Source organism: Drosophila sulfurigaster, chromosome 3 (genome assembly GCF_023558435.1).
Source record: "Drosophila sulfurigaster albostrigata strain 15112-1811.04 chromosome 3, ASM2355843v2, whole genome shotgun sequence".
NCBI classification, from domain to species: domain Eukaryota; kingdom Metazoa; phylum Arthropoda; class Insecta; order Diptera; family Drosophilidae; genus Drosophila; species Drosophila sulfurigaster.
In genome coordinates, this window is record NC_084883.1 from 14,088,892 (window position 1) to 14,113,411 (window position 24,520).

The 24,520-nt window shown below is 45.9% G+C and overlaps 9 protein-coding genes across 11 annotated transcripts; 4 read left to right on the forward strand and 5 right to left on the reverse strand.

Annotated features, from left to right (window-relative positions):
• The first annotated feature begins 76 nt into the window (after positions 1-76).
• LOC133843459 (cilia- and flagella-associated protein 57) lies at positions 77-4,389 on the forward strand. Its single transcript, XM_062277030.1, has 4 exons — positions 77-495; positions 554-1,479; positions 1,935-2,104; positions 2,164-4,389. Exons 1-4 carry the CDS (start codon positions 230-232, stop codon positions 4,297-4,299), a joined length of 3,498 nt encoding a protein of 1,165 aa, XP_062133014.1. The 5' UTR covers positions 77-229; the 3' UTR covers positions 4,300-4,389.
• On the reverse strand, positions 4,306-5,261 carry LOC133843467 (charged multivesicular body protein 6-A). Its single transcript, XM_062277039.1, has 3 exons — positions 5,120-5,261; positions 4,943-5,052; positions 4,306-4,883 (listed from the first exon to the last, which is right to left on the reverse strand). Exons 1-3 carry the CDS (start codon positions 5,192-5,194, stop codon positions 4,415-4,417), a joined length of 654 nt encoding a protein of 217 aa, XP_062133023.1. The 5' UTR covers positions 5,195-5,261; the 3' UTR covers positions 4,306-4,414.
• A 418-nt stretch (positions 5,262-5,679) lies between these two features.
• Positions 5,680-7,904, reverse strand: LOC133842635 (esterase B1). The gene is made up of 4 exons (XM_062275817.1): positions 7,587-7,904; positions 7,394-7,519; positions 7,111-7,337; positions 5,680-7,055 (listed from the first exon to the last, which is right to left on the reverse strand). Exons 1-4 carry the CDS (start codon positions 7,653-7,655, stop codon positions 5,777-5,779), a joined length of 1,701 nt encoding a protein of 566 aa, XP_062131801.1. The 5' UTR covers positions 7,656-7,904; the 3' UTR covers positions 5,680-5,776.
• A 1,416-nt stretch (positions 7,905-9,320) lies between these two features.
• On the reverse strand, positions 9,321-14,096 carry LOC133843620 (uncharacterized). The gene is made up of 2 exons (XM_062277251.1): positions 10,828-14,096; positions 9,321-10,768 (listed from the first exon to the last, which is right to left on the reverse strand). Exons 1-2 carry the CDS (start codon positions 13,762-13,764, stop codon positions 9,527-9,529), a joined length of 4,179 nt encoding a protein of 1,392 aa, XP_062133235.1. The 5' UTR covers positions 13,765-14,096; the 3' UTR covers positions 9,321-9,526.
• Positions 14,097-14,303: 207 nt separating this feature from the next.
• On the reverse strand, positions 14,304-15,672 carry LOC133843623 (uncharacterized). Of its 2 annotated transcripts, none has more exons than XM_062277255.1 (2): positions 15,530-15,672; positions 14,304-15,432 (listed from the first exon to the last, which is right to left on the reverse strand). In XM_062277255.1, the coding sequence occupies exon 2, from the start codon at positions 15,237-15,239 to the stop codon at positions 14,445-14,447; it is 795 nt and encodes a 264-aa protein (XP_062133239.1). In that variant the 5' UTR covers positions 15,240-15,432; positions 15,530-15,672; the 3' UTR covers positions 14,304-14,444. The 2 variants fall into 2 exon arrangements, with proteins under 2 accessions (XP_062133239.1, XP_062133238.1); XM_062277254.1 differs by having other exon boundaries at positions 14,304-15,436.
• On the forward strand, positions 15,638-16,416 carry LOC133843625 (uncharacterized). The gene is made up of 3 exons (XM_062277257.1): positions 15,638-15,773; positions 15,842-16,133; positions 16,191-16,416. The coding sequence occupies exons 1-3, from the start codon at positions 15,721-15,723 to the stop codon at positions 16,257-16,259; spliced, it is 414 nt and encodes a 137-aa protein (XP_062133241.1). The 5' UTR covers positions 15,638-15,720; the 3' UTR covers positions 16,260-16,416.
• A 44-nt stretch (positions 16,417-16,460) lies between these two features.
• Positions 16,461-17,162, forward strand: LOC133843630 (ATPase inhibitor A, mitochondrial). The gene is made up of 3 exons (XM_062277263.1): positions 16,461-16,622; positions 16,731-16,869; positions 16,936-17,162. The coding sequence occupies exons 1-3, from the start codon at positions 16,573-16,575 to the stop codon at positions 16,999-17,001; spliced, it is 255 nt and encodes an 84-aa protein (XP_062133247.1). The 5' UTR covers positions 16,461-16,572; the 3' UTR covers positions 17,002-17,162.
• A 153-nt stretch (positions 17,163-17,315) lies between these two features.
• On the forward strand, positions 17,316-18,170 carry LOC133843624 (5-formyltetrahydrofolate cyclo-ligase). Its single transcript, XM_062277256.1, has 3 exons — positions 17,316-17,513; positions 17,573-17,828; positions 17,882-18,170. The coding sequence occupies exons 1-3, from the start codon at positions 17,397-17,399 to the stop codon at positions 18,115-18,117; spliced, it is 609 nt and encodes a 202-aa protein (XP_062133240.1). The 5' UTR covers positions 17,316-17,396; the 3' UTR covers positions 18,118-18,170.
• A 75-nt stretch (positions 18,171-18,245) lies between these two features.
• LOC133843619 (protein virilizer) lies at positions 18,246-24,330 on the reverse strand. Of its 2 annotated transcripts, none has more exons than XM_062277248.1 (6): positions 24,124-24,330; positions 23,346-24,040; positions 21,667-23,288; positions 19,631-21,611; positions 18,492-19,568; positions 18,246-18,426 (listed from the first exon to the last, which is right to left on the reverse strand). In XM_062277248.1, the coding sequence occupies exons 1-6, from the start codon at positions 24,187-24,189 to the stop codon at positions 18,246-18,248; spliced, it is 5,622 nt and encodes a 1,873-aa protein (XP_062133232.1). In that variant the 5' UTR covers positions 24,190-24,330. The 2 variants fall into 2 exon arrangements, with proteins under 2 accessions (XP_062133232.1, XP_062133233.1); XM_062277249.1 differs by having other exon boundaries at positions 19,631-21,608; positions 24,124-24,329.
• Between the last annotated feature and the right edge of the window lie 190 nt (positions 24,331-24,520).

Consider the following 24,520-nt stretch of genomic DNA (forward strand, 5'->3'; position numbering starts at 1 on the left):
GCGCTCAAAATAAAAATAAAAGGGACAACAAAAAAAACTACTCTGTGCTCCCTGGGTACGGATGCCATGGAATTTGCTGTCAGGGCTCCCAAACAATTCCTTCGTTGTTTGATCGAAATTAGTTGAATGTGCTACGAGAGCTTAGGACGCGGCATCTTTCTTCCATTTACAAATTGCACCACAAGCACACATCAATTAAATACAAATCTATATATATTTTCTATACGCGATGGAGGACCAAAAGAGACCTTCGCTGGTTAACTCGGTGGTAATCCGACCCCGTCTCATCTATGGCTTGCGCACGGACGTTGTTGGTAACATACAATTCAATCTGAGCAAGGAGGTCATGTATCCCGTGGAGGGTGTGTTGGCCTTCCACGACTTTGTGACCAACAAGCAGCGCTTCCTGCGCTTCCCGGAGGACACCAGACCTGAGATTATAGCGCTTAGTTCGCATCGCAAGCTTATGGCTGTCCTGGAGCGGCACTCCAAAAAGTAAGATGGCGATGGATGCTCTTGGCTTACTAGTTATTATATGTCATTATTTTCACAGTGGCCGGTATATATCTATTTATGAGCTGTCCACGTTGAAGAAGCGTCGTCATCTGGAGCTGCCTGGCAATCATCGCAATGCGGAGATCCAACAAATTATCTTCACTAACGATTCACGTGCTGTCGCCTTGGTTACCAAGCCTCCTAATGAGATGATCTTTATGCTGGTGCTGGACAAGACGAGCACTGTGATTGAGGGTCGTGCCACAGTGCCGGGTTCCCATGGCGGTGCCGAGTGCATCGCTGGCAATCCCAGCGATTGTAGTTTCCTTGCTGTAGCTGGGGATCGCACTTTGCTGCTGATGAGCAAGTCAGAACGAGGATTCACCATTAGCAACAATTTAAAGGTCACCTATCGTGTCACATCGATGGCTTTTCTGTCTATGGATCTGCTCATGGTGGGCACCGATCACGATCAATTGATCCTGGTGGAGAATGGTGAGCAGAAGCTTAGCCAGAAGGCCTCCGTGGCCGAAACAGTTGACCTGCTGATGGACCAGGAGATGTTCGACAAGGAACGCGAGGCACTTGATCAGCGTTTCGTCCACACCCAACAGTTATCCCTGCCCGATTTGCGGGTACTCTGCATGACGGCGTTTGCTCGCGGCTTTGCCTACATAATCTTCAACAAGGTGTTTGTCTTCGAGCGTGTTTCGAAGTTCAAATTCGAGCGCAAAACGGTGCTTACTGTGCCCATCACGTTGTATGCAGAGCCGCTCTATCAGATCACCAATCTGGCCATCGACCACAAGCAGGAGACGGTTATTGTCACCTGTTCCCATGCTCAGATCTATGTTGGAATTCTCATTGTGCCGGAGACCCTGAAGACGAAACAGTTGAAATTTGAACCACTTGGTGTCATGATTCACATAGGCGAAGTTGTGGATTTATCTGTGTGCGCCTGGAAACCCATCATCATGACGGCCTGTATGTAAGCTTTCTTTCTTGGCGTTGCCTAGCGATCCAATTAATATATGTATATCCGCTATTTATAAAGTAGAATGAAGAAAACAGTCCCCTTACTATAAAGTACAGTATTCTTAATTACGGGTTCTGATCTATCTGTCTGTCCGTCTGATTGAACGCATAGATTTCTGAAACTTAAGGTATAACTTTAACCTATATATATTGCTCTATATATATTTCAAGTTGGTTTTGTGAAACCTTAAAAAAATGAGCGAATATAATTTATGATTGTATTCTGCATGTTTTCTAAGAACCGTATTATAAATATGAATCTTATTAGAAACTAATTTTGTGGGTTATATCGGGTGTTGTTTAAGAAATAATTGTATTAATTTTCTTCCCATATCTTCAAAATTTTTAGCGAGTATCTATCGTAGCCGATTTTCGACTGTAACTTTCCTCCCTCTTACTTTCAGCGCGAGATCAGACGATACGCATTTGGAACTATGAAACAGCCAAAGTGGAGCTGGTCCGTAAGTTCCAAGTGGATGTGAACATTGTAGAGCTGAATTCAACAGGTTTAATGGCAGCTATTGGTTTCTCCGATCAGCTGCGCATCACACAGATCTTCATGGATGAGTTAAATGTGAGATTCAGCGCTCAACAATCATAGTCCAACTTAATTCATCCAATTCCTTTCCACAGATTGTTAAGACCTACAACTTCCCGCACTGCAACGATGTGCGCTACTCGAATCTGGGGCATCTCATGGCCGCTGCCTATGACAACAATATTGCAGTTACCTCGGTGTACAATCTAGAGGTTATCATCCATCTAAAGGGACACAATGGCACCGTGCTCTCCGTGGCCTGGACAAAGACGGACAAGTATCTAATCTCGGGTGGCGCCGAGGGTGCAATCTATCAGTGGGACATTGAGACGGGTGCACGTCTCCAGGAAATTGTCCAAAAGGGTACCGAATACGTGACGATATGCTGTAGCTTCAATGAACCGCTGACCATCTTTGCTGGCACCAATCACGGCACCATACGCGAATTCCAGCACTCGACACTACAGCGCGAGATTGCGCTGCCATCGCGCAATAAGGGTTCCGTCTCGGATCTGTGCCTAGCACGCTCTGATCTCATTATGTTTATAGCGGATCATGAGGGCGGCTTGTTCAACATGCAGTTGCCCTTTTTGGAAGCTGGCGGAGGAACGTTCACCAATTTCCGCTTCTTCGATGGACCAGTGAATAAACTGCGCTTCACCTATGATGGCTCCATGCTGGTGGCGATCTCCAAACGCGGTACTGTGGCAGTGTGGTCCATGGAGAATATTGAGGAGAAGTTGGCGCCTATGGATCAGGATCTGATGAAGAGCCAAGAGGTGTTGATACCACGCACACAACTCAGCGATAAGATCGAACAGATTACGAATCTGGAGCTGCGACTCAAGCAGCAGGCGGAGGAGTTCCAGTATCAGCTGAGTCAGAACGAGATCTTCGATGGCCAACAGTTACAGGAGGTGCATCGCAGCTATTGCAGTGCTCTCGAGGAGCTCAAGGAGCTGAACAACGAGATTGTGTCGCGGCATACAGAGGAAATGAATCTGATCACATTCCAGATTACCGACATCAAGCAGGAGCACCGTGGACAGATGGATGTACTAGCCAATCAATATTCGGAGCGCATGCTCATCGAGTACCAGAAGTTCACGAATCTGCGCGAGAACATGTTGGAGCTGCGCGAAAGCTACGAGGAGAAGCTGAAGAACTCGACGGGCACACTGCAGGACACCATTGAGGCGCTGGAGAACGATTACAAGAAGCAGCTAGATGAACGTAAGGATCTCATACGTGAACTGATGAAGGAGATGCAGGACAAGAAGGATGAATTCATCAAGTACTGCCAAGAGGTGGAAATGGAGAACGATCGTAACATGATTGCCACGCAAACCGAATACGAAAATAAACTGACCACCGAACGAAACGAGACGCAGATGTGGCGCGGCAAGGCGGGTGTGCTGCAAAAGAAATACGAATCGCAGAGTCGTGAGATTGAGAATCTCCTGGAGGAGGTCGAAACTCTAAAGGAGGAGCACATCAAGTCGCAGCAGAAGATGGCCAAGCAGCTGCGCAACGTCGAGGATCTGCAGAAGGACATCTCCGATCGTGATTATGCTATTGGAGCGAAAGAGAAGCGTATCCAAGAGCTGCTCCACAAGAACCAAGAGCTGGACAAGTACAAGCAGGTGCTCAATCACAAGATTGCCGAGCTCAAGGCCCAGATAGAGCCACGCGAGTTCCAGATTAACGATAAACGCAAGCACATCATCGAAATGGAGCATGAACTGGAGGGTCTCAATCAGAACAACATTCAGCTGGAGCTACAGCTCAAGGAAATGCGTGACAAGTACCTGAGCAATGTGAGCGAGTTGCGCACCGAGCGACATCGGGCCAAGGCGGCCAGGGAATGTCTCACAGCCATCTGCACGGATATTTATTATGTGGCTGGGGAGGTCAACACCTCGGAGGGTCTGAAGAAGGCCGTGAAGCAGCTGTTCCATAAGCATGCCAGCGATGATGAGCTGAAGCGTTTCGTCACCCTCGATGCCGAAGTGCGCGATGAGTTTCTGCGACAGCGCAAACAGATTGAGAATGTTTTGGCCAGATACAAACTGGTGGCAGAGGACAAAAGTGTACAGAAGAAGTACGACAAGCTCTTCCGCGAGAACGTTGTGCTGCTTGATGAGGTGGAGAAGATGCGCGAGGAGAACAAGGGGCTGCGTGCTCGAGTAAAGGAGGACTTGCGGAAGACATCGAAGGGAAATAAGTTCTAGTTGTAGTTTTGTGAGAGATTTCAAAAGCTCTGTTTAGCAAATGCTCTTATAAAAAATATCGGACTTATATACACAGGATACATATACATACATAAAGCATTAAGATTAGTTAGTTTTAGGCCTCGACAAGCACCTTCTTTGCGTTGCTTGACGCTGTTTTCGTTGCTTTGGTTTGCTCCTTTTCCTCTTCATCGGCTTCCTCTTCAGCTGCCGCTGGCAACTCTTCGCTTGGCACGCTGGGCAAGTTCACAGCTTGCTCCTCGGCCTCGAGGGCATCCAGCTCGGCGAGCACGTCTTCCTCGTCCTCTGTGGTCAACACATCCGTCAATATGGCATCGATTTCTTGCTGCTTTTCGATTCCTTCGCGTGTCTCGTCCATGATCTTTTCCACCTCGTTGATGTCGAGCATGTCGTGCACCTTTTTCAGCGCTGCATTGCCCTGCTTCAGGCCATCCAGCACCTTCATCTCCACCTGGGCAAACTCGAGATCGGCGGCCAACTTCTCCAGGTTCTCCAGCTGCTTATCAGCATTTGTCAGCAAACTTTCCTGGTACTTCTTCTTGCGGAGTAACAGCTTGGCCCGACTAAAAGTGGAATTATTAAGTAAGCTAAGATCATACATCTTATTATGTAAGCTACTTACTCTTTACGGCCCTGCTGTAGACACTTCTTGGCCAGTTGTCTGTCATTCTCTAGCTGCAGCTCAATGCGTTTTTGATACTGCTTCAGTCTGTCCCGCTGTTGCTTCAGTTGCTACAGTTTATGAGGGTATTAACTTATTAACATTATTCCGCTATGGCTTGAGTATAGTTCCACCTACCAGCACGGCTTTGTCCTGCTCCGTAATTCGGCTAGGAGCCGTTTTTTTACTCGATTTTCCAAACAACGCACCCATTTGGAGTTACTTACGTCCAGTGTGACCGCAACTTGACTTTCAAAATATGCAGAAAATGAGTCATTTCTATTATGAACAGGGTGGGATGTAGTTCAACCGGTTCATTTGGCTGCTGTTAAGTAACAGTCTACTTAAGCTGTTAACAGAGTGAAGGAAAAATGCTGTTACCGAAAAGTGTTCTTTTTAACGGAAATCTGAGAGGGACAATAAAATTTCCTTGATGATACAAAAATACAAGCAACAGGCTATTTAAAATCATTGTTTTTTGTTACTTCTAGTATTTCGATTATATTCTTATTAATATGTAATTACATACTTAAGTAAACAATCGATTTTTATTCATTGCTCTTTTATTGCTTATATAAAAGTAAATGTATTACTCCAATTTCTTCAACATTTTTAAAATTAATTTATAATTTAATAAATTTATTATTTAAAATATCTACAAACATTTTTTTAGTTTAAGAGTATTGCAAATAAACCTATACATAAATAAATTTGATGTTTCATTGCAAGATATTTTAAGAAAGGCCTTCGATGTAACTGGTTGATAAAGTCTTGGTAAGTTTTCGACCATTATAATTAGAGCTTTGCCCGCAATGCTTCATAGCAATCCGATTTGTATTTCTTGTACATGCTGCGCCAGAATTCCATGCGATCAGCATCCGGATTGCGCTGCATCGTGCACTCCCGATCAATAAGCAGACAATCCAACTGAAACGGTTCGTTAGTCTTCGGTTTGGAGACGGGTGTCCAGCTTTCCAGAGGTTTCCCATGACGTGCGAAATTCGCCCATAAACGACATAGCTGCTCAGAGAATTGGGAATCCTCTTGACTCGACGGTGTCTCATCATTGGCCATTTGGAAGAGATAGAAGAGCTCATCCGCATGTGAAGCGCCATTCAGCTTCTGTGCCTGGAACATCACTTTGTACATATTGCGCTGACCCACGTAATCGAAGCGATAGAAGTACAATGGAGCAGTGCTCTGGCAACTGGCATGAATCTCTGCCGCGTGCTGCAGATCAATGTTGAAGTGATAGTCAGTGAAGACATCGACCAGATTGTTGAGACGCTCCTTCGTCAAAGCCTGTCCATTGAAGTAGAATTGACGCATATCGTTGGCGGCTTCCAGCGCTTCAGGTGCTTCGGGTTTCTCGACAAGATTGCGTGGCACCACGCGTGCCAGATCCTCATTATAGAGTTCCAACTTACGCCTGGCATTTACCAGCATTGCAATGCCCTCAGCTGAGTTGTAGCCCATCATTGTGGGCATACCCTGCAGTCGCTCTTTTTGATGCATCAAATCCAGAATGTTGCTGGTAATGAAGCTATCCGGGCTGCTTTCGTCTTCCACCACGGGCTTGAAGGCCAACGGCAATTCCCGACGCCGCTCGTCTGGCGTCAACACGTTCAATGTTCTGGATAATATGCCATTTGGCGTCACCTGCTCCGACTGCAGAAACTTCAAGAGTTGTTGATCCCCTTCGATGTTCTTGCCCTGCAGCAGTTCGGCTAATCTGCGTGCTTTGTATTCACTCTGCTTTTGAAAGACCCATTCCATGTTGCCGGTGCCGCTTTGCATGATGGCCTTGTGAAACAGCTGGTTGGCATGGGCCGCATACGTGTGGAGATGCACTGAAGCCGCGCCAGCACTTTCGCCGAAGAGCGTCACATTCTGTGGGTCGCCATTGAAGTTTGCAATGTTTTGCTGTATCCATTGCAAAGCCAGACGCTGATCCTTCAACCCAGCATTGCCATGGATGCCCGCTCCAGGCAGACTGAGAAAACCCAAAGCGCCCAGACGATAATTCAGCTTCACCACAATGATCTCCTCCTGCATCAGCTGAGCCGGGAAAGTGCTGAAAGGTAAGAGTTGGCAATAACGCTGGTATTTGAATAAATTCTGGCACTCACTAGTCGCTGTTACCGCTGCCAAACCAGAAGCCACCGCCATGAATCCACACCATCACAGGCAGCGGCGTCTTAGACTGGGAGCTGCTTTTAGGAGCGTAGACATTGAGGAACAAACAGTTTTCAGAGCCAATCACCTCTTGGCTAAAGGGATCTCGTTGATGTGACACATCGCGTTCCTTGCTGCAATCCAGCTCGGGCTCCGTGAAACGCTCTAGCGGCACAGGGCTCTGGGAGACGTTAAAGATTAACATTTGAAATGCTCTTGAAGTTCTATAAATCTCACCCGGTAGCGCAGCTCTCCAAGTGGTGGCTGAGCATAGGGAACACCCAAGAATCGTTCGTATTGGCGTCCATTGGGCAACTGGTGCTGCTCTCCCACAACAACACCTTGCTTCACTGGCACTTTCACCTGCAAACAGTTTCGTTTTATCAGCAAAAACGCAATCACAATTGAGCTCTGCTAATGAACCGATTACCTTCATGTTGCTGTACAGTCTGATGAACTTATGAGAACGTCCACGAAGTTGACCAAAGTTTAGCCACATTATTGTTGTGACTGAGTGTGCGTCTAAGCAGTAACAATGTCCAATTAATGAGTGCTGAAGACAAACCAGCTTTTTAACATGAACTTTAGACTTGCGTCGTCTGCCTCTAAAATGTAAACGCAAAATCAGCTGTTTCGTTAACCCATCGATAGCCGCTGGGTGCTTTTCATGCACATCTTAATTTTGTGGTGTAAACAAACTTATCGTGTAGCTGATTACCCTGCAAGCAGAGTATTCTCATTATGTGGAAGAACATGTAGAACGTTGTGCTTCAATAATTTAATTTATTGGGAAATATTTTTGATAAACTGCTGCGTTTCTATCAGTGACTGTATATTTCATTTTATTTTTTGGTAAGATAGATCAGCACTTGACAATGTTTTTTTTTTTTTATTTATAATTTTAATAATAAAAACTAAAATATATTCAAATTTTTAATCTAATTAAAAGTAACTGCGATGTAGTAACTGTAATGCGAGAGAAATTATTAGCATTTATTTATAGTAAATGAAGGAAATTAAATTCATACAGAGGAGGTAAATCTCTGGCAGGGTAGAGCATTAAATCTTCGGCATTAGAGTTTTTTATTTCCTATCTGATTTTATTGCAATCTTTAGACGTCTGTGTCGATTTGCTGAGCTCACGACAACTCAGCACTTTCGCTGTAGCCTAAGCATTAGATTAGTTCAAGGATATTTGTAGAATTTGTGTTTATTTGTTGTTATAGGGTATGATAACTAATACTAGCTGAAAAATTGAACAGATAAAAGTAGGTAAAGCAAGAGGTGAGTGAGTGATAATACTCCTTTGGATCAAGATAAACGATCGGTTCTTAAGATTTCTTGTTTCTTTCAGTTTATAAAGCACCCATTATCTTCTTGGCGTGACCCAAAATGAAACACATTCGATTACACATTTATAGTTACATTTAAAATGTTTCTAAGTTTTATTTGACTAGTTCCATTGCATAAACATTAATACAAGTTTCGAATTCAATATTTATGTTTTCAATATAATTTGTTTGTGGTTTTTTTTGCTTGTTTTTGTCATGAAAGAGCTAACGTTTTTTTGTTGTAACTATCGAGGTTCGGCATCATCAACAACAACGGTCGAGCTGGCAGTTTTGAAATCCGAAAGAATTGGTGTTTTAGTCAGTTAGAAACGAGGCAAGCCCCGAAACAACTTAAAAAAGGTTTGAGCTTCGATCGGTTTCAAACAGATGCAAACTCACCGTTGTTGTCGTTGTTGTTTGTTTGATTTTGTTGTTGTGGTTTTGTTGTTTGTTGTGCGTCGCCAAAGGGCCAGCACATTAGATAAGGTAATAATAATGTTAATTAACTTTAGTTGTAGTTTGTTGTTTAAGCATAGGTTTTGTTGTTCACACCAAAAAATTGGAAACATTTACACTTATGTACATACATACATGCACACACATTGAACATACATACATTCAAACACTTAATAAACATTTATAATAGTAATAATAATCATAATCATAATAATAATAATAATCATCATATTTAAACTGTAGTAATAGGTAATAAGTATATAGCAAACATTGAGAACAATTTCGTCTTCGTCTACAAAGTATGCCATATCTATATTATTTATGTATATATATATATAAGTATTTATGTTCGAGACTCTTTTAGCCATGGTTTTGCATTGTTCATTTTTTTTTTTTTGCTTTTTTAATTTTTGTTATGGTTGCGATTTCTCCATCATAATTATCATCGAGTTGTTGTTGTTGTTCTTGGTTTGCTTGGTTGCTTTTAAAATAAGGGTCACAAAATTCTTTTACAAATAGTAAATTGGTGTTTTGTTCTTCTTCATCCTCGTCATCATCGTTTCCGTTTTTTTTTCACTATAATCTAAAAACGTCGTAGCGCCAAAGTGCGCTTCAAATAGAGACAAACGGCTCGATGTATCAGCTCGTACTGCTCGGAATTTTGTACCATGCCACCGCGTTGCAGTCGCAGATTGCATACAATGCCCAAAATGTCCACAAAGATGTCTGGCATCTTTGGCAGCTTATCGAAACTGACACCTTCCGTCTGCTCCACAATGTGTCGTATGTGCAATATTGTGTTGCAGCTAAAACTGCTCTCCGTATCCGCATCGGCGGCATTCTGTGTAGCCTCTCGTGCCTCCGTCATGTCCGCCATGGTCAGCGTTTTGCTCAGCATTCCCGTCAACGAATATGCCAGCGATTGTCGCAGCTGACGCACAGCATTCATGATGGCCGTAAAGCAGCCGGTGCGTCCAATGCCCGCAGAGCAATGAATGATGGGCAACGGTTGCACAGCATTGAAAATATCCTGCTTGTAAATGTCCAAACGCTGAGCCATCAAATGTGCATTACACGTGCTACGCATCTCATCGTAGTTGTCGAACTCCGATTCACATTTGCCCAAATTGAGCACATGCAAACAGGTGTCCAGCAGCGTATTGATATCGCGAGGCGAATGATGATCCGGCCAATCGGGATACCAATAGTGATAGCAGCAAATCTTTTGCAAATAATACTCCAAACGTCCAGCACTCTCCGGCACATTGATGCAGTACAACAGCACCAACTTTCGCACCGAGTAACCATTGCGTCGCACAATGCCCACATTCTTAACCAAAAAGAAACTGCCATCCGGTGGCAGTGTGCGACGCAACGTCTCGTTCAGTGTCACCTTTGTCGAGTCCACGGAAATGTGCCAGCGTGTGTTCTGCTCTCGATCCGCCTGCAGTTCACCCAACGCCACAGCACTCTCTGTCGTTGTTGCTGATGCGGGCAACAAATGCGGGTCAAAGTAATCACGTGCCAACGCGCTGATCTCAAACACTTCGCCCTTAGCGGCCACGGCGAATAGTTCATTCACCTCGATGGGAAAGTAAACGGCGCACTTGTTGCGATTGCTCTCCGTGAAATTGGTGAGCATTACGATCTTTTGATAGTACTGCTGCAAGATGTGCGATTTGTCCATATGCGGACTGCTGCCGCCGTCCAAGCAGCGGCGAATATAACGCTGTGTATTCTGATAGACCATCAGCCAGAACTCGAAGATTGTGTTGGGCAAGGGACCTTGCGAGGCCACATAGCACTTGGACACATAGTCTGGGCCCTGCAAAGAGATGTGTTATTTAAATCCAGATTTAATAGTTATATTCGATGTAAGCTCACCTTAATGTAATTGGCATTTATGTAGGGCAAATCTTCGTTGGCCAATAGCGCCGCCTTGCTCAGCTCTTCGCCACTTCCTTGAAGCGATTGCGGCGGCATAAGGCCGCTCTGTTGATGCTGCTGCTTGAGATTCAACAGCTCGGTGGCCTCGCTCTCGAGCAGCACACGCGAATGCTCGTTGGGCAATATCGTTTTATAGCGATTCTTTGTCTGCGAACCAAATACCATCGGCTTCTCTTGATGATTGGGCGGCAGATCCCAAAACTCCTTGTGCAGATCACGAAAGATGCGCTTCTGTTCGTCCCCTTCCAGCTGCGGCAGCGAGGTGACAATGCTTTTCACCACCGCCTGATACATGGCCAGCAATTCGCTATCCTCCGAGGTGGGTGGCAATTGATTTGTGGGCGTGCCGCCTTCACCACGTCCCAACACCAGCACTGGCGGCTGTTCCAGGTTCGCCTTGTAGCTGTGATCGAAGACATGATTCAGTTTGATCAGATCGAATTGATTGAGTGGATTCGAGGCACTCTGCAGCATCTGTATGCTGGCCAAATAGCTCTTAAACTCCTCGCTGGTTGTCTGCGGCGACAGCGGCCGAGTCATAATGTTGCGTATGCCACCAGCGACGCCAGCACCGCCCACCACGCCTGTGGCACAACTGCAACTGCACAAGACAACACCCGTATCCACATGGCCAGCTGGTGACTTCAGTTTCAAAGGCTCGCTTGGCTGCAAATCGGATGCGGAGCCAAAGCACAACGGTTGCTTGCTGCTGAAGTCCAAATACTGTGAACTGCTGCTGCCACGATTGCTGTTCAGATTCTCCGTGCTAAAGAACTTGCGTTGATGCGGCGCCTGGGCGCCAGCTGTTGCGCCACAGCTGCACACGGTTAGCTTCGGCTGCTCCAACTGCAGTTGCTGCAGCTGCAACTGCTCCTGGCCGCCCACCATGATTTGGCCGCTCATATTAAGAGTAAGACTCTGATTGCTGCCGCGTCGCTCGAGCAGGCCACGCTTGGGCGTCTGATTGTTGGACATGGAGTTGAGTTCACCACACGAATTCGTGGTGTGACTCTTTAGCGTGATACTGTGATTGGAGCCACGACGTCGAAATAATCCTTGACGCGTGCACTGCGCGCTGCCCGCAGCGACAGTTAATTGATTGTGTGGCTGCTGCTGCAGCAACTGTTGTTGCTGCTGCTCCAGATTGCAACTGGATTTCGAGTTGCTCACCGATCCCAAACTGTAGTTGGACACACTCAGCCCGCTGTTCATCAGATTGCCACACGAACTGTGCAGATTCAAGGTGAGACTATGATTCGAGCCGCGACGTTGCAGCAGATTCATCGAGCTTGCCATGCTCTTGGCCTGCATTCCCTGACTGCCCGGCAGGTCCATTGACTTTTGCTTAAATGGCGACTCCACACTGGTGCTGGGCGTAAACTCCACCAGCGTCAGGCACTCGGGCAGCGTCTTCAGATTGGTACTCGACGAGTGCAACAAAGGATTCAATTTGTGGGCGCTGCGTGGGGCCAAATTGGCGCCCAGTGAAAATTTACTACTGCTGCTGCCGCCGCTATCAACGCTGGACGCCGATTTCAATTCATCTTTGCGATGATACATCAAATAATCGCTGTTATTCACGCCCGGCGATCGACGACGCACGCTGGTGCGGCGACTGTGCAACGATTGCTGTGTGTCCAGCCTCGACAGAGAGGTGGAAAAGAGACTGGATGCGGTTGGTTGGATGAGCATATTGCCCTGACTGACATGACCGCTACTGCTGCTGCTGCAGGGCGTGGAGATGTCATGAGATTCATTTATGTGGTGCACCACAATCGACAATTCCGTCTCGTTGGCCGCCGAGTCCAGAGATCGTGCCTTCTCCTTGGTGCTCTTAATGGTGGGAGTTTTGGGTTTGGCCAGCGATGATGGAGATGGCGATGGCTGCTGCATGGAGTGGCCACCCTTGTTGGCTGCCAGCTGCACATCGGTGATGCGTATCGTGAGATTATTTTTATTCTTTCGATTCTTTCGCCCTGCCTCCTGTTGCACGACTGTAGCGGCATCGTTTGCTTGCTGTTGTTGATTGTCAGGCTCCTCAATAGTGGCTACATGGGCAGCTGCTGGCGCTGCTACAGTCACTACATCCTGCACCACACGATCGATTTCGGGAAAGCGAAAGAAATTGCCATTCTTATAGCCAGCCGAATTGATAATGTTAAGCGGCGATCCGGCGAGTGAATGATTCAGATTCAGATTGTTGATGGAGGCCAGAAGTTTGGGCGAATAGCTAAGGCGGCTGCTGGAATCATTGTTAAGGAGATTCGGTGTTGTTGTTGAGGTTGTTGTTGTCGTTGTCGAGCTCTCGTCTCTATAAAGGATTGTGGGTGAGTTATGTTCGCTTTTCGATAAATACAAACTATCGCGATCGCGTTCGCGATCATGATCGTTCTCGTGATCGGCGCCACTCTTTTTTGGTATTGTGTTCTCCTTGTTGGCAAAGAAGGTACGTCCCGTGTCCTGCTGTGGCGAGCAGGACCGTCGATCGTACAATGAGAAGCGTTTGAATTTACGATTCAGCGTCGTCGGTGATTGCGGCAAAGGGGATTGGTGTTGATGCTGCTGCTGTTGTTGTTGCTTTGGATTGGCAATTGTAAATTGTTTCGGTGTATATTGTTGGGCATCCTCATCGACTACTCCTCCTCCACCGACACCACCACCGCCTCCTCCTCGTGGAAGCGCTGCCTCATTAGTTGTTGTGGTGGGCGAGGGAAACTCAAAGGAGGTCTGCAGATAGTCCAGGGGTGTATAATATGGAGTGGGCGTGCTCTTGTTGCTCTCCACGTCCACATCGACATCAGCAGCGTTTGTATAGGGGCACTCAATTGATGCAATAACTGCATGTTCTTTGTTGTTGTTTTTTAACTTGTCCATTATATACACACACAAAACACACACAAAACGCGCTCCACTCCGCTCACTCGCTCGCACTGCTCGTTTGCTCCCTCAGTCTCTCTCGCTCTCACGCTCGCCTGCTCCCTTCACTTTGCTCGGCTGCGTTGCTGCTGTTTTGGCTAGACAAACGCTGCCATGCAGTTGGTGTAATGCCGTCAAACGGTTAACATTATTGGCTTGCACTTTGGCCACTTGCTGTTTGATTAACTAAATGAGCATTGCAATTCAATTACGTTTTTCACGCGACTCAACCAAAAAAAAGGAAAATAATCAACCTAAACACAACTAGTGTGACCAGGGCAATATACATACACAAAATACACATATCGATATGTGTATAAATACCTCCAGCTGTAGTTGGTATTTATTTCGGAAAATATACTTAAAGAAAAATTACGTTGGCAGTCCTATTTTTATAAGTCCGTTGCATTTTAAAATCAATCTAATTGAAAATCGAAGTATCTAGTATGAATATATGTAAACTTTTTAGCAGGTTCATATGAATAAAGACTATTAAATTGATCATTGCGTTAGCGAGCCAATTTTATTTTGGCCGCATCATTTCAATGTGAATTTTGTTTTCGACAGGAATATATAACTTAGAACACACAATATAGCTAATTTAACTTTTAAAAATTTATGTATGTGAAATAGATATACTAGCTTATCAGTAGATCAGAGTTCATCCACAAGCGTAGCATTGTGCGATTTTGTGCCAAAAGTGCAGCTTCCTCCAGATTTTTAAAATGCTTGTCTTCAAATTGTGGTACCCTCATTGCCTCCGGCGATTGCAAGCATATTGCACAAACGTCTTGCTTATCGATAATCCTTTGCAATCGCTGCTGGTGAAAGCTGAAATAGCTGACAGAATCGGCGAATGCTGGTGACTCATTATTATTGGCATTATTTGCAATGCTCCTCTGCGCCTGCTTATCACATAATGAATTGCCCTTAAATACAACGGTTGCAGAACCTGCAGCATTACTGCATGCCAGTCGTTTAAGTTGCAATTTCAGCGCCTTGATATCAACATCGTTGCGAGCAGTATTTGCAGTACTTGACGTTGCTTTCAAGGGCGATTTATTGTTTGGCTTTTTCGTTTTGGAGGAGTAGTTCTTCATTCTTATCCTTTGGTCACCATCGGATCGATACAATTTGGTATCAACGCGAACAATATGTGGCTTAGTGGGCTGCTCATCAAATATCCGAAACTTTGTGTCAACGGTTATCTTGTTGTTTGTTTTGCTCCCTTTATTCGGCTGTTGAGCAACTGATTTGCTGGAAGCGTTTGCTTTATTGAGACGAGGGGATATCATAACCTTTACACCTGCACCAGTCTGAACAGCGGCCGCATAGCTCATTCGCATGCCCTGTATAGAAGGAGAAGGTGACGATGGCATCGACATTGGCCCTTGCATTTGCATCGATATCGGCATCGATACACCGAGATTCATGTATTCCCCTAAAGGTTTGCGACGCACTGGAACAAATTGGCAGGGCTCCTTGCACAGACTATCGATAGTATCGTTGTGTTGTCTCCTTTTGGCATTGCGGTTCTTGCGTTTGATGAGCGCAGCCGCTGATTTCGATTTGGGTGCCGCCAGTTTCGTTTTCGTTTTGCGTCGTCCTTTTGTTACCAAGAATTGACTGTCTTTTTCGAACGGACGCATTTGCCAATTTCAATGAAAGCAAATAATTATGTTAATTTATGCGACAATAAATGTTGTCTTAAATAGTTACTTACCGATACCGGGATGTACTTTTCGCGGAGTTCTGTGATGTTTTTTGTTGCTGCTTTCATTTTATAAAATTTGAAACTTGTTCTACCTTTGCCTAACTTTCAAATAAATTTCAATGTGTTTTCACACTTCGTTCACAGCCAGAAAGTTTTCGATATCGCTTCAAACAATCAAATAAATACTGAAAATAAGTAAAATGTTTCTAGCTCGTTTTTTTCAGCGTACACAAGCTTTTAATCCAAATTACGCGTAAGTTATTTAAATTATCATAACGGTATTCCGTCTCTCTGTTTACTCTACTTCTTTTGCATTTGAAGACTATGCTCCAATAGATGCTACTCGGAGTCAAAGAGTAGCTTACCTAATGTCCTATTTTTGGGAGGAGGATTGGGAAAATTGCAAGGCGGCATAAAAGAAGAAGAATATTTTAGCTCAATAAATCAGGGACTTATGTGCAATATACGCAAGCATATTGAAAGCTCAAAGAATGCCGACTACATGCGCAAATGGGAGGAATACCAGAGGACTCTGGATCATGATGCCCTCTACAATACTACATGCCTCAACAAATACAAGGATGTTCACGAAGAAGCCTTCTTTTTAAATGAGGTATTTATGGTTTGTATTCTATGCTTTTCTTGTGTTAATTAATTATTACTAAATTAGAATACTGAGTGCTTAAAAATTATGATGAATCGTGCAAAAATCCATGATAACACTGGCGATGACGCTTGACTTGCAACAAATGACATTGAAATGCATAATTTGTTTTACGAAATTCGTTTTTCTTTTTTGCACATACATATATGCCTAAGGTTTACACGTTGTGAACACACGCAAAAAACATCAAGCTGTTATCAAAATGAAATAAATTGCATCTAGACCGTTAAAATCGTTTTTCGATTCTGTAACAAGTTGGCATCCCCGCGCATACTCATGAAGGAAGAAGATGCTAATTTCACATTAGCTCGAAATACAGCGCACAAATCACTCGCTATATATAGTTAAAAAAATATATAGTATATTAATTACCGGTATATAAATCAACATGTTTACATTGCGTCGCATTAGTCAACGTCTAAATCCAAAGCAAATTGAGTAAGTTCCATAGTGAAAAGTGCCAGAAACTTTGACGTCTTTTCGACTGCAGCATTGCATAAGATTGCATATAAATAAAACGTTGCCCTAATTATATTTAATTTGCAGACAACTGAGAATGTCGCATGTCGGTGAACTGGGAAGTGGAGCAGGCAAAGGCGGTGGCGGTGGTGGATCCATTCGCGAAGCTGGCGGCTCTTTCGGCAAAATGGAAGCAGCACGCGAGGAAGAGTTCTTCTACAAGCAGGTAATCCGACTTAAATAAATACTGATTTATAATAGACATTCTTTAAATACGTGTTTATAATCGCAGCAAAAGGAGCAGCTAAAGAACCTCAAGACCAAGACAGACACCAAACCAGATGCCAACAAGAAATAAGATTAACCAGCAGCAATTTAGATTCTGTAGATGTGTTTTTTTATGGGTAAACAAACAAAAAAAGACTTGCCTTGTGAATGTCAACAGCAAACAGCTGACGACTTCATGTGGTTACTAACGAAATTGATTACAAATTATTAAAAATAAATAATTGAAAACTATTGCAACCTAATTCATGGGGGGAGAGATTAACATTGACTTTTAAGTTCTGTCATTTGTTGTTTACGAATTTGCCGTGAGAGTCAGCTGTCGTTGATAATTGATAGCGAATGTTTGTTGTCGAGACTGATAAGCGGAAAGAGAGCGGTGTTGATTAAACAAAATCTGCCTAGAGGCTGAATTGGAAAACAAATTGAAAACAGTTATCACCGGTTAAGACAAGAGTGTGCATTCCGATGGCGGCCTCCATACAAAACAGTCTGAAAGTGGCGCTGAGGAAGCGCATGAAGCAGCTGCTCAGTTGCATAACGCCTGAAGCACGTCAGCAGCAATCCCAAGCGGTGACCGCAAAGGTAAGGTAAGAAATTATACCTTTAAGTTCAGATATACAACTGGTCTTTTGGTTTGACAGGTGCTGCAGAATGAGGCATTCCGTCAGGCGCAACGTGTCAGCATTTATTTGAGCACTAGCGATGAGCTGGACACCACTGCCATCATCTGCGAGATGTTTCGCTTGGAGAAGCTGGTCTTTGTGCCTAGCTATCAGGGCAGCAAAATGAAAATGGTCCGACTGCGTGACATGAACGAATATGAGAACTTGCCACTGACTAAGTGGAACATTAAGCAGCCAGACTTTAAGGAAGCACGTGAGGATGCCATGACAAATGGTAAGCTAGATTAGATAGCCTTACTCAGCGCTTTACTAAGCTAAGCATTTCAGGCCATGGCATTGATCTGTTCATTGTGCCCGGCGTGGCATTTACACGCAACGGCGATCGTCTGGGTCACGGTATGGGCTACTATGACAAATACTTGGCGCAGCATGCCGACAAGTATCCGCACAAGAAGACCATCATTATGGCGTTGGCACTCAACGAACAGATTGTTGGGAGTGAGGAGCTGCCCATGGATGATCATGATGTGCGTTTGCAATTTGTTGTTACAGAGAATTCTTAAATTTTAATCACATTACGTACAAAATTTTATATAAATCGAATATAGTATATATATAAACAATACACATTTCTAAATGCGCGTGCATAGGAGATGCGGCTGCCTGCGAGAAGATGCTCTTGCTGATGATCCTAACGCAAGTAGGGCGGCCTGGAACGCAGTCCACGACCACGCGATCGACCGCTGTAATGAGGCGATGAGTAGTGGGACTCGCTGCTGCTGAAGTGCGATTCGGCATTGCTAGATCGATATGGTGTGCCAGTCGACTCTGACCAGCTGGAAGGCGAACCTATGCGCATCAGCTTCTTTTGCCTGCAAATTCAATATTGACTTCACTGATTAACAATTCTTTGCTATAACAAATTTCTTGCTCTTACCTGTATGCAGCTGCCGCTGAGATGCGTGAGCCGCGATTGCGTCCCACACGAGAGCCTCGCAGCATTGAAGGTATTTTGTTGTAGCCCGTTGGCCCAGTGGGCTGTGCACCGCATGTCTCCAGAGCGAGGAAATCGTCCACATGCAGAGACGGCGGTCGGGAGGTATTTGGCGGCCTGGAGCGGAATAAGTCGCCTCGCGATGGCGGCGGCCGTGCAAATCCGCGTCCACGCACAGCAGATACAAACATTTTCTTCTCTGGTCTCCCTGTAGCGGGCTCCACTTCAACGCGTCGTGTGCGGAAACAAGGCGCTGTGGGTGTCATTTCGCGATTGGATTGAGGTGAACCTGACAGATGCAACACGCGCTTGCAGTCGCCCGTGAGATTTAGATCGGGATTCAGGCAAGCATTGGCCAAATCGGTCAAGTCGCAGGCAATGCGCTCATAAAGCGGCTCATTCATATCCTCAATGACCTCAATAGGCAGCGGCTCCAACCAGTATCGAGCAGTCAGCTGTGCGTTTTCAGCTGTTGCGCAGAAGCGTGTAAAAATGGGACGTGCCTCGTACTGGGTGACAATGCCCTCTGCTTGTGGCAGATATGGCTCCACATTGAGTGGCCCAGTGACAGCAGCATTGCTGCTGCCCGCTGCATTTGCCTCGCCTTCGACAGGTGCATCTGCGGCTGGTGCAGCAGCTGCTGGCGTTTCCTGCTCCTGCTTAGAAGCGTAGAGCATAATGAGTTGTTTCAAGTCACAAACGGCAGCTTCATTGGCCACCGCCTTGTGCTTCTCCAGCACTTTGAGTATGCGCTGCAAGACGGGCGGTTTGTCCAGCTCTACATCTTGGAACTCGAGCAGCTGCGCAAGTTCTGTGGCGCCTAGTTTGAGCGTGCGATGTGGCATTGACGACATGGTTGTGGGTGGCTCAATTTGTGTCAAAGAGCGCAGAAGTAGTATCAATGATTCAATGTTTGCATTGAACTCGACCGTCTCATTGTGCAGTATGACACGCTCCATCCAGGCCTGAAACTCACTAATCTTCTGTTTCAACAGTTGCGCCAGGTGATAAAATGTGAAGCTGAAATCCAAAAAAGCAGCATTAGTAGATCATTAACAAGCAAATGGGTAGTTGCAACTTACTCATGCTCAGTGAGTATGACGAGATTGCGCACTGCCAGAATGGATATGCCGTGTGTCACCTCCACGCTGGCCAGATTGCTAAACACCGCATCGATGATGCGTGGTATCAACTCTTTGGGCGGCAAAGCGGCTGACAAATTGAGCGCTGGCTGTGCCGTTGACTTGTGTGAGATTAATGAGATACCCGAATCGAGAAAACTATCCAGTATGCGATGCACTGCCTCCTGGCAATTGGACACGGTTTCATTGAACTCATTCAGTGACAACAGCGATTGAAAGAGTTCCCAGAATTTTCCCGAAAGTATGGACAACATGGAGCTCTTCAGTGGCGCAAAAGCGCATAGACGTGTGGAAAAGCGCAGTAGTCGCTCCAGATTTGTGGTGGGCATGCAGTTGGCAGTCTGATACTCAGTAACCAACAGTTCCATAATCGTCTTGGCAATGAGCAGCGTCATATTCGGCGCCAGATCTGATAGTTGCATGCAAACACGCTGCAACAACTCGGACAGTTGCGGAAAACTCGACGGTGCCAGTGCCTCGACCAGTTTGGCAATCTGTCCGCTCTGTGGATGCAGATGAGCGGACCACAATTTGCGCTCTGTAATTAGGCGTTGCTTGTGCTGCGCCTTCAGTTGGTCGCACAATGGCTGTGCCATGGGCAACGGTAGCGGCAAGAGTTCCGCCAACAATTTGAGACCGGGTATAAAATTAGCGGGGCCATCAATGTTTTTAAGCACCTCGCGCACCATTTGTGTCCACAGTGATTTGTGCAGCGACTCCTCATCCTGCTCGTGAGGCTGTGTATAAGCCAGAAGTGTTTGCACCACCTCCAGTTTGCACTGTTCGACCTCCGCGCCAGCTTGACAGCGTGTGGGATAATAGTAGAGCAGGAAATAGACTTTCACGAGATGATCGATGGCCGTCAAGTCCTTGTAGGTGCCATCACGACACAGTATGGCATAGGAAAGCAGTTCGCGAAGTATCTGCAGCGTGGGTAACATGATCTGACAGCAGTGGACGCCCTGTATGGTCATCAGGGCAGGTGAGTGCATGCCCGGTTGCTCGAAATAGGTGCAGAGTCGCTCCATGATCTGAATCATCAGCTGCACACCATCCGCTGCATACAGCTGAAGTGCGACAAAGCGGTGCTTCAGCTCCTCGGTGCCCAGGCGCTTGGATTGTTTGATGCCTGGAGGCGGCGTTGCCTTGGTGGTGACCAGATAACGTAGTATGCGCAGAGCCATGATCAAATCACCCGGAAATGTGGTCAAATAATCGAGAGAACGTCCAATCACTTCCACTAGCGGCATAATATCATCGTAGATAAATACATTGATGGCCTCCAATGGCTTCATGTACACATACATCTCTTGCAACACAGCCGACACCGATGGCTCAAAAGTTTCATGATTCTTGGCCAGTTCCAGGATGACAGCGCCATGCTCAATGAGGTAATCAAGCTGTTCACAATAACGAACACATGCATCAACCATGTCGACGGCATAGCTAAGTACGGGACTCTTGTACTTGGTGCCTGGAGAGCTCAATTGACGCTGTGACTGCAGACGCTGCTCCTTTTTGATGAGGTCCATGAATATCTTGAGATTATTGTTCAATCCCAGCACCTCAATGGTATGCTGACGTCCAGCGGGATCGCAGGTCTGCGAATAGAGAGCATGCATATGCGTGGCCAATTTGATGGTGTCGTATTCAGGAGCTGCTGCCGTATACACAATGGCATCCAGATGGTAACGCGTCTCCACTTTGTAGGCCAATTCAATACCCAGTCGTGCCAAACGTGGCAAAACGGGACGCAGAATACGTCCAATTTGCTGGAAGACATTGCCCGCAAATACGGGATTTGATTCGGTTTGCACAGCCACATCGATGGCTACAGTTGAGACATCAGACTTTTCTTCACCTTCCTTTACCGAGCCATCTGAGGTATCCATCGGCTTATCCGTCTCTTCTTTCTTAACTGCTTAGAAGGAAATCAAATTAAAATTTGATCGCTAATTAATTCAGTCTCCACTCACCTTCCTGCGCCTGTTCCATGCTTGTGTTATGGCTGGGATCTCTGGGCACCTCGTCCAGTCCTAGCAGTATAGCGACAATCAGTTGCGTCACTTCAAAAGCATCATCCACAAAGTAATCAATGCCCACATGCGACTTGAGCATGGCATGCATTAGATCCAATGTGCACAGGAATGTTGTGGCTGGCAATTCCTTTGAATTGCTTAAGATTAGCAGCAGCGATTCCGCCAATGAAAGCTGTGAGAAGTACGCTTGCAGCGCATTGGCAAAGCTGCGCTGTGCACTGGGATCAGTGACCAGTTCAAACTTCTTGGAGACGGGCAGAAAGCGACGCGGTTGCTGAAAACTTAACTGATTGGCTAACAAAGCATCCATGAGCATCTCAAAGGCAAACTCTATTTGCTGATACACTTCCTGCGGCTGTCGTTCCATCTTACGCACAAAGAGCTGAGTGCAACTCTTTCTCACACTTTCCAACGCCTCGTAGAGATGCAGTTTCTTGATGATGGCCTGCAGAGCGTATTTGGTGCGGGTCAACTTAGCTGTCTTTATTGATTCGACTATCTGCTGATAGCCTTTGGTTTTTTCGGCCAGAAAGTGCTTAATGCCCGCCTGAGTATCCAGCATGGAGTAGACTGCTTTCAGCAGCTGCAGTTTTATCGATAGAGCCATGTAGGGTTCATGATACAGACTAAAGATAGCTGCGAATGGGTCAAAGTTGTGCTGCTCCAGAAGATCTTTGAATAGTGGCTCATAGTTGCATAGCAACTCGGCCATGCGAGCTCCCAGTTTAATGTGACGTATCTTAAAAGCGGGCTGAGGTTGCATGCAGGCCGCTTGGAAGCTTAGTGCTATCTGCAGCACATTGGCAGCCTGTCGCAGATGGGATTCATCGTTCTTGAAGAACTGTTGCAACACGAAGTTACGTCGCTTGTAGTGTTGCGTCAAGTAGCCCAGCTGATTGTTTAATTGCTCACCAAGGTAGACAAACTGCTCACGTTCGTCAACAGTAACGCCACCGTGCTCCTCATTGAAGGCGCTCACATTGTCCCAACGTATCTGCAGTGATAGTTTTTTGAAGAGCAGTCGCAGTGTGTCCAGCTCCTTGCTAAAATGCGCCTGCAAATCGCCTTTGTAGTTCAACAAGGGACGCTGCCATGGCTCAAAGGCGTCTATGGCTGGTGGAGCAGCAGCTGCTGCTGCCTCAAGCTCTCTTTCATATTCCGCTGCAGCAGCTGCATCGACGCCATCGTCCTCGTCTTCCTCATCATCGCCAATAATCTCGTCATCACTCAATATGGGCTCAAATTGCTCTTGTGGTGTATCGGAACGTTCCCGTTCGCGTTCACGTTCCTCCTCCTCGCGTTCACGTGGCAGCGACTCTGAGGATCGTCGGTAGGCATGCGAGCTCTGTAGCTTATAATGCGAACGGGTGTCGTCGTCATCATAATCCATGGTATCCGGTGAACGAGGTCTGGTGGGTGAATCAATGGACACGGGCGGCGTGCGCGGCCACTTGTGCTCGTCGGCATCAGACCGTGAGCGTTCCGATCGCTTGCGACGTGAACGGTGGCTCGAGTACTCTGGCGAACGCGACCAATCCCGCGGCGCCTTGTCCCGAGAGCTACCATAAATGACAAAGATTAATAAATGCTTATATTAGGAATGTTTTCTATATTACCATCGCAGGTATTCCCTATCGTTGCTTTCTGAATGTGTGTGCGTACGAAGTGGCGGCGGTGAATGATCCGTGGAATGCGTAGAACGTCGAAGGCGACGCAATTCTCGCTGCTCCTCGTCCGCATGCTGATGGTAGTGATCACGTGACATGCCGTACTCGATATCATCGTGCTCGTAGTCGCTCACACTAACGCTGGCCTTGTGCGCCGTCGTCACCAGCATCTCATTAGGCTCAGACCAGCCATCTTTCAATCCATCGTCGGGCAGCAGAGCATTATGCGCAGCCTCGCCGCTTAGATTGCACATCTCGGGACCTACGATGGCCGGTTCGCATGGTAGTGTTGGGCTTGCAATAGGCTCCGTTACCGAATTCGTCAGAATGCCGTAGACAGCGAGGGTTATTGCACTGTACCAGCCACGCAGGACAAGACCATCGGTGGGAATCTTCTCCTGCGAACAGTCCAGATGTATGCAGTCGTTCTGATTGTAGCGCAGTAAGCCCAAAATCTCGAACGCCGATGCGCCCGGCATGCCTAAATCATTTACAAAGAATTCCAGGTCGAATTTCGAGGGATTCGTGGCGCCCAGACGGACGCCACCTGGAAAATCCGCTTGCACTCGGGCGCCAAGGGGAATAATGCGCACTTGTGTTATAAACACCGGTTTGGGGAACTGCACCAAGTCCAGATTGATGTCCTTTTAATGTCAAACAAATGGAAATACAATAATTAATTTTACATGTGCATTTAACTCTGTGAAAATGCAAATTGTGCACTTACAGTAACTTCTTCGTGCGAGAAAGTGTCAAAGAACAACAGCTCAGCTCCATCGTCGGCGTCGGCCATTTTGGCTTAACACAATATTTTACAGCAGAGTTGTAAGAACAAATGTACTTTTCTTATATTAAGTAAATTTACTTTAACAAATAAACAAGCGTCCGTCGGCAATTTTTGTAAGAATTTGCTTAGTGTGACCGTTGTTGCATTATGTTAACAAGTAGGTAAACAGCGATGCCAACAAACAGACTATCGGCGCTGCCACTACTAAAAGTAGAACACTGCTTAAGGCAAAACAACAAATGCATATCTAACAGGAACTAATTTAGTAATATTTAAAAATTATATTAAAATAGAAAATAATTTAAAACTATTTTTAAAATTTTGAATATTTATCTAA